The 8551-nt window shown below is 43.5% G+C and overlaps 1 protein-coding gene across 1 annotated transcript in view; it reads left to right on the forward strand.

Moving 5' to 3' along the window:
- Positions 1–2: 2 nt before the first annotated feature.
- Positions 3–8551, forward strand: part of LOC118421190 — a 14688-nt gene continuing 6139 nt past the window's right edge. Inside the window, exons 1-14 of the mRNA XM_035828351.1 lie at positions 3–20; positions 444–596; positions 993–1167; positions 1692–1840; positions 2175–2235; positions 2809–2948; positions 3424–3540; positions 4012–4186; positions 4616–4815; positions 5583–5750; positions 6057–6179; positions 7009–7141; positions 7625–7746; positions 8195–8345. Coding sequence (XP_035684244.1) covers positions 3–20; positions 444–596; positions 993–1167; positions 1692–1840; positions 2175–2235; positions 2809–2948; positions 3424–3540; positions 4012–4186; positions 4616–4815; positions 5583–5750; positions 6057–6179; positions 7009–7141; positions 7625–7746; positions 8195–8345 — 1885 coding nt within the window. The remainder of the gene's footprint in view (positions 21–443; positions 597–992; positions 1168–1691; positions 1841–2174; positions 2236–2808; positions 2949–3423; positions 3541–4011; positions 4187–4615; positions 4816–5582; positions 5751–6056; positions 6180–7008; positions 7142–7624; positions 7747–8194; positions 8346–8551) is intronic.

Below are 8551 nucleotides of genomic sequence, written 5' to 3' on the forward strand. Positions count from 1 at the left end.
TTATGGAACCGGAGGGAAAGGTACGCCATAAGTCATCACTTAAGAAGTATCAAGCTCTTTCACACTTTCCAGTACGCGGGAATTGTGGGTAATACTGTCAAAAGTGAAGGGCCATGAGACATGCACAAGGAACGTTTGGACACCGTTATGCAATTTGTTTACAGGTCATAGCACCCACGATTCCTGTCGCTGCACATGTTTGCTCGAAAGTCTGAAATAGCTTATCCCCAAATAAGGGTGTTCACCGTCTGTGCCTATAATTTAAAACGACAAGACATCTCTGTTCATAAGTTACATGTTTCGTCTAATACTTATGGCAATGGTCTTTCTACTCTTCAACTTTTGTGCCGAATGGCCATTCTTTAATCCTCTTAGCACTAGATATTTCAATAAAGCCTGACGGTGTGCACCTAAAGAATGTTGACATTTTTACCCTACTTCAGTTGTTCTGGGTTCCTGGCTACAATGCGGTGTTTCTGGACCAGCATCTTCTTCTGAACAAGAAGACGAAGTTTAACAGCCCCCAGGAGTTCCAGAAGAAACACCAGACGTCTAAGAACACGCACGTCTTCATCTGCACCACCATGTTCCGAGAGGTAAGTAATAAACCACTCTCACAGTAAGCTCGTTCACACTTCAGAATTCGCATGTGCATTGGCGGGAATTGTGGGTAATATGTCAAAGGTGAATGCCCCTGAGACAAAAACAAAATATGCAAATCGGGACAATGATTAAGACGAGAACTGTTTACATTTTAGAACCTTCACCTTTGACCTTGCGCATGCGTACTCGGTACGGTGAACACGTTACACATCTATGGTATAACGGGGCTACCCAAGCTTAAAACGCTTTTTGATACACGCATGAATTCACGATGCTTTATCGCCAGTTGTTCTAAAAAAGCCAGAGGCTTTGACCTTTGACTTTATACCACGATACATCACGACTGCACATGCGCACTGGGAACTGTGAAATTGTATATTTGCATACAGTCCGAGGAGGAGATGAGTCAGCTGATTAAGTCCATCCGGGACATGGCGACCAGCCCCAGCGAAGAGGACCGCCGGAAGTACGAGTCCCACATCCTGTTTGACGACGGTTGCAAGCAAGGTGACCTTCAACATTTCGCCATCCAGCTCCTGTCAATCATCCACAAGATGACCAAAAGTAAGGAACTACATGTTTTTCAATTGTGCAACATTAAAGATACCGATTGATTATTGGTATAGAAAGGTTGGAACATAAGCTTGTCGTGAGATGCAAAACATTTTTTCGTTCAATTTGCTATTTTATGTGATAATCTTCTATTACAGGTCAAGGTGAGCGATCAGTGAAATGTATAAAGAATATCTTTATGATATTTACTATTTCCATCGAAAACATACATATATAAAACATAAACGTGAATGGTTTCATCATGATTTATATTGGCAATTCAAAGCTCTTTAAACAAGACCAAAAAATGCGTCTACCCTCATTTTGGTAGTCCTCGTGCAAACATTTTCTTCAGGCAAAAACTGCCTGGTTCTATATCGAAGCTTCCCATCGCTATAGGTGGCGCTACAATGAGAAGTATGCTGAAATATTGTACCCCCAGTCAGTATTGACGTGAGAAAGGTGTAAGAGGGACTTCAGAAACATTGACTGTTTATTGAGGACTTCGTTAACAATTTATCCTTTCAAATACACAGCCGGGACAGATAAGGATCCTCACAGCCTTCTCGATGAGTGCATCAAATGGCAGACTCCATATGGGCTGCAGCTGCAGTTCGACTGGAAAACTGACGAAGACGACAGCAGAGGCATGCGGTTCTTCATCCACCTCAAGGATAACCTGATCGTTAGTACATGCTTGATTTTACGTTTTGCAAATAAGCCCCTGTCAAACATGGCCTCCTAACCTTCTTCAGATCATCGTTGGGAGCTAGTCATGAGCAAGGCCATATGTTGTTGAGAGGTGGTCGAAAAGGTTGCCTAGGGGGGACTTGGGGGGGGGGGGGGGTCAAGGAAGCCGTATGTAAAATATTCGCCCAGCTTCTTACAATGTGCAACCCTCATTAAGTTCGAATTGCTTTTTGAAGACAATGGGGATTACACTATCTTATCAATTCAAATTCAGATACTATTCTTTATAACAGTTAATCATGTAGAATATTTTGTTTGCATTCCCCTAGGTGAAAAACAAGAAGCGCTGGAGTCAGATCATGTACATGACCTACATACTGGACTATGCAGGTAAAGAATCTCTTAGCAATGAACAGCAATATCCAGCTATCTTCTTCTGCAAGCCCCTACCAAATTTCTGTTGCGAACCAAGATGATTCAACGTGCAAACTCCAAACCAAGATAGCATTAACGCTAATTTACCTTTATCCGCCCGGTATCCTATATCGGTTGTATAAAACAAACAGTATTTAGGGATATCAAGACGACGACGGTGACTACAAACCGCAATATTTTGAAAATACCCTTTTGTAGGCGCCGCCAGGGGACTAAAAGCCTGTTGAGTCAGCATAACATGTTGTGCTGCTCCTACGGCTAATTAATCAGCCTACGGCTGATTAAAAGGCTATGGGACGAACGAACGAACGAACCCTTTTGTGTGTTGCAATTTAAAACCATGGCACAGTCCATTGACTTGATATCCCTGTTCTTAAAAAACGGATATCGGTTACCCCGGCGAATAAAGGTGAACTAGCGTTATATGTAGAGTGATATCTATGGCTTTGGGGAGTAATGTAACCTCAAGGTAGTTTTCAATATAAGTGTTCACAAATTAAAGCTGTTCTATTGATAACACATTTCTAGCTTACTACAAACCACTTGGAATGGAGAGTGGCGCCATCGAAGATGCGCAGATCACACGGCCACCAGAGTCTAGCCAAGAAGGCTCCCTCCGCTTGCACGGGCAGTCACCCTGGGAGGGTGCAGCTTCTAATGCCGAGCAGGTAAGGTCATAAATTTGCAGTCACGTGACCATGACGTCACGTACCATTGGCCATGTTGGTGCGCTAAAATGCATACGAAGTAATGTAGTCTTACTCAAGTCTTCCAATCATTTGATTTGCCTCTATAACGAGATGCGTCGAGTTTCTCAATATTACCTTCAGAGAGAACCATCATAAGATTGATTCCATTGTTTTAAAGAATCAGTGCCGCCATCTTGGATCTTTGAAACCCACCAACATGGAAGCATTTTTTATTGTCTAGTAACGTTAATTGTAAGATTTAGTTTAGATTTAGGTATATTCAGTAAAAAGTCGGAAAGATTTCGATAGGAAAGACAATCTGAAATCGGTTTCGACCTTTAGTTGAAAGTTGAATGACCCTTATACATAGCTTCAGACATACATGGGCCTTTGCTGATGCACTGATAAAAAGATTGACAGCTGATTAAGTATCCCTTTTTTGGATCCTTTTTAGTTTTCGCAGGAAATATCGATCGACCTTGGAGAAGAGTTACGGGTGACGGGGATCGTGTTACAGGCAGGAGACTCAGGCACCAATGGACTCGTAACGAAGATCAAGGTTGAAGATCAGGTAGTGAATCCGATTTATATTTCTATCATGTCCAAGACAATTATCTCAGCCAGAAGCAGAAACAAACCATATGCCATCATTCCTACATACAGTCATGACGTCATGAATACGGGTTGATAAAGAAGAAACCGTTCAGTTACGATCGGTCAAGAACGCAGCTTTAAAGCAGTGACGGAATTTCAACGTTTTAACAATGTCAGTGTAACTGAATGGTTTTATGATTAAAAAAAAACATCAATGACCCGCTTATTCTTTGAAAATTACGATGACATAACGCCTGTCCAGTGAACTATAACCGTCAGAAACCTAATCGTTTGCTTCGCTCACTCGGTGGTTTACTAGGTGGGTTATAGATCGCTGGTCAGGCGATATGTCACTGTAAACAGCTCGGGGTATGCCAGCAATACCAAACTCTAAATAATAAAGACCTGATTGGACCACTGTCTAATAACGTGACATATGTCAACCTAGGAAATACAGGTTCCATGGCCTGATAAAGCCCAAGCCGACAGTACGGTAACGTGCCTTCTGGAAGAGGAGATCTCCACGACGAACGTAAAGATTGCACTTTTGGACTGGAATGGAAGGGACGACAGCCCACCGAAGCCACCATGTCTGAGGATGGAGTTACTGGGATATGCCGAAGGTAATGCAAAGTCAGTCTTATGCCTGATTACCATTTGTAAATGAGTACGTAGGGGGGTGGGGTTGTCAATGCTAGCTTCTATGCAGTTGTGCTGCATTCGCTTTTCCAAACCGATGTCCGATAGGGTTGGGTTTTTTGGGGGTGTGGGTGGGGGGGCTGTCTGGCGAGGCGTCCATGAGACTCCCAGCGCCCCGGATTCCATGTTTTGCACAAGCTATTATCACATTTTTTGGTCTGTAGATAGCTCTTGTAAGAAAATGCAAATAATTTCTTCTCAAATCCATCGATACAAAAGATATTTTTGTCTCTAACCTAGCAAAAGAAACCTGCAGCCTGCACCTGGTTCACTCGTAGAAAACATACAGAGACCTCTCTATATTCTCTATGTTACAAAAATCACTGTTATAACACCCTCAATTTGTTTCCAAGGTGACCTTGACCGTGACACGTACATCCTGGCAACCGACGCTGACGTCAAGTTCACTCCAAAGTCAGCCAACTCGCTGCTCGACCTTGCGCAGTGGAACCCGGATGTAGGAGCCGTGTGCGGAAGGACACACTGTCTGGGCTCCGGACCGATGTACTGGCTACAGCTGTTCGACTACGCCGTGGGACACTGGTTTCAGAAGGTACGTATCAGTCCGCCGTAAAGCTGAGGGAAAGATCGTTTCAGTGTTCGTTGGTGAAAAATGTGTATTAGATGTTCTTAAAAGCTGGGAAAATGGTCCTCCCTCCTACTAAACAGCACCTACCTTTCTCAGAGAATAAGCAACCTGCCGTTTTTATGACGTCACGTTAGGCAAATAGAACAGATGACTCGGTGATCATGATTTGCGGAAAGTTTATGTCGTCACCCGTCTCTACTGGTGCAACTACATGGGATCCGCTCTTCTTGCTACCTAAGCGCTGTGAAGCCGTCACCCTCCAATCATGTCGCCACACACATCCAAGAGACAAAGTGATTGGCGGATAGCTCTTTCCCTCCAACAGCAAAGAGTGCTGATTGGCTATCGTCTTGCCAACGCTTTAGAGCGATAAGGGCGGATCTCATACCTGTAGGTCTGGGCCATTGCTTCACATATGCATTTGTAAATTTTATAAGCATGGAATATGTACACGAGAGGATGTCATGAGTCGGACTTAAATTTGTAGTAGGAGTAGGAGCCGATAAATTGCATACCCCATTGCCAGCCAAAGCAAAGATGTCCAGCTGCACCGCACCACCATAGCTTCCATAGCAGGCTCTCTATGGACTTTTTTGGCACTTTTGCTGGCCATTTCTTTTTGTACTGGGTCGCTGATTGCTGGCCTCTCTCATAGCCGTCCGTCTAAAATGCGTTAATCCGTTGTGCAATTAATTGGCTTCTACTAAACTCTTGTGGTTTGTCCACTCTAGGCCGCTAACAGTACCCTGGGAACCGTGCTATGCTGTCCGGGCTGCTTCAGTGTGTACCGCTGCAGCGCCGTCAGAGAATGTGTCTCCACGTACGCCACAAAGACAGAGGTGGCCAAGGACTTCCTCATGAAGGACATGGGGGAGGACCGTTGGCTCTGCACACTCATGGTTAGCGACGTATTTCAAAGCACGCTTTTTTATCACATTTTGAAAAACAATAGTACAGCACAGCGTGAAAAATTACATACTAAATGTACAGTGCCATGGAAATAATGCATACTAGTAATCACATACAAAATAAAGACAAATCAAATCAATTGCACGGATGATTCTTAAACATCGATATATGCTTTTAAAATGTCTGTAAATGAAACTCAAGTATGCCAATTTGTGAAAATATATACTTTATAATGTAGGCATGTGTTACTTATGCTTTGGGTATGCGTACGACATGTTCTCTGTATTCTCTCCCAGGTTGAGCGCGGGAAGCGGCTTGTCTACACCTCCATAGCCGAGGACAGCACCTTCGTGCCTGAGTCGTTCGACGAGTTCTTCAACCAGCGCAGGCGGTGGGGGCCTTCCACCGTGGCCAACCAAGTAAATGACACCATTACTATCATAATATGGCAAATATCATTACAATGGAGATAGAAATTTGCCAGTACTATTAGATGATTTACGTGGAATTGTGAGTTTTTTAAATCTCTAATACCAAAACAAACATTAGGCAAGACTACTTAGTAGTATTGGTTGTACTATTTTTGGAGCACTAGTTCTGATCTGAAGCAACGGAATGTTGTCCTCTTATACAACTGTCTCGCCACTTGAGTATCCCACGCAACGGCCCTGGCGTACAAATTGTCGATCCATCTTCTTGGCTGCTTTTATAGTATTGGCCAGCCTTCAGTCAATCAGACACTCCCCTTGCTGTTGCTGGAGGGAAAGATACTAGCCAATCACAATCCCTCTTGGCAGTAAGTAGCTATGTGATTGGCTATTAACGTGTTGGATCGCAGGAGTATGTCAGTATCGTTGCTTTAGATACGAAAACAGTAGGCATGGGAGGATATGGAATGTCTGTTACCGAATTTCACTTACGTATACGTTTCGGTAACCGTCTGTTACCTTCTTTATTACAAATCTAACTTTTCCACATTGTACTGCAGCGATAGGTGTCTCCTCTACAGATGCGGTCACGAACCATGAAATTTAAAAGATCTATTATGTACAGTCATTGTTTTTGCGATACTTGCACATCGTTGTAGTACAACGTGAATAATCAGAATTGCCAAGAGAAATGTAACAGACGGTTGCCGAAACGTCGGTGGCAATAACTCAATGTTTGTGTGAAAATAAGCTCTTTATTCAGTGACTTACTTGACGAAACTATTCACCGATGTATGTCAATAATACCATTTTTATTTAGATCGAGCTCCTGAGGAAGTGGAAGAGAGGCGACATCAACAACTCCTCCGTGTCCTTCCTCTTCATGCTGTACCAGCTGCTGCTCTTCTTCTCCTTTCTGATTGGCCCGGCCACTGCAATTCTCATTGCATCTGGTAGGTGTCGTCACAAGAAGCGTGTCTTGTTGGCATGAAAGCTCACAATAATTTACGTGTGGTTCGATTGCCATTCCACTTTGCTGATTTAAGTTTTGACATCGTGAAGCGTGATGATGTAAACAGACTATAGCATTGACATACTTGTCACAGGAAGGAAGTAACGTGTCAGTAGCGTTTCTATCCGTAAAATATTCTGTCAGGTGGTTAATTTGGTTAGAATACCTTTGCACTAAAATACGTTAGGTTGATATCAATCACCCCCCCCCCCATCTCCAAACACACACACACACACACACACACACACACACACACACACTCCCTTCTGTTCGTTAAATACTTTTAGCGACTCTTTTAGAGACCGATTGCCTGTCGAATAATCTAGTATAGGTTTGTTCAACAGTGAAGCAATGTCGGCGCGAACTGGAGCTATAATGCATACCAGGCTTGGTACAATTATTAAAACATCTACAAATATTACAGGTGGTTTGGACTTTTACCTGTCCGGCAGTTTCCCCTTGGAGGCGACTATAGCCATCATGTCGATCCTGACTTTCCTGTTCGGGTTCATCTGCCTTAGGTACAAGCAAGATACTCAGTTGAAGGTACGTCTGTTGTACGATCAAAATATATTTTCTTCTTTTTACACCCTCACATGCTTGGCGACCACTTGTATGTATTAGGCACGGTCCTGGCATATGTAAGATCCGTGCTTCTCGTCCGTCAGCCCTGACCAGCCTTCAGATAATCACATAGATTGAGAAGGAGGAGATATTACCAGGGAATAGAGTCATTTCCAGATGCGGCGGCCATTTTGAATTTTCCTGGGTCATCTGTGGCCATGCACCAAAACGAGGCTGGAAAGGAGAGTCCTTTGGAGAGTCCTTTGGAGAGTTGAAAGCATGTATCAGAGTATAGATGGGCCAGCTTCATACTTTTCAAGGTTCTAGCAATAGGTAACAGATTGGCTCATCATTTATATCACCCATTATTTCATACAATGACGGGTAATTGTTTCTTTTTTTATTCGTCATTCCCCTTTTTCATTTTCAGTGGGCCAAGGCTTTGGGTTCCCTGTTTGGAGTCGTTATGATCATGGTTATGGTAGCCCTGGTGGAGAAGATTGTGAAGACTGTTGTGGACTTCGTGGACAGTGGCAGTATCGCCGCACCAGGAACCAACTCGACCTTTGGCATCGAAGAGGGTAAATATGCCCCCACCCTCCTTCAAGTTGATGGTATACGTTTTGCGAGTATTGGTCCAGCTCATGGCTACATGGATGCATTTTTGTTTTCTTTTGTTCAATGGCTAATGTCTGAATGTAGATGTTTTTTTTAATTCAGTCATATTCTTATGCTACGGTCATGAATGCACTGGTGCACGTAGGGGAGTTAGACCCGGGCGGACTCT

Source organism: Branchiostoma floridae, chromosome 8 (assembly GCF_000003815.2).
Source record: "Branchiostoma floridae strain S238N-H82 chromosome 8, Bfl_VNyyK, whole genome shotgun sequence".
Taxonomy (NCBI): Eukaryota; Metazoa; Chordata; class Leptocardii; order Amphioxiformes; family Branchiostomatidae; genus Branchiostoma; species Branchiostoma floridae.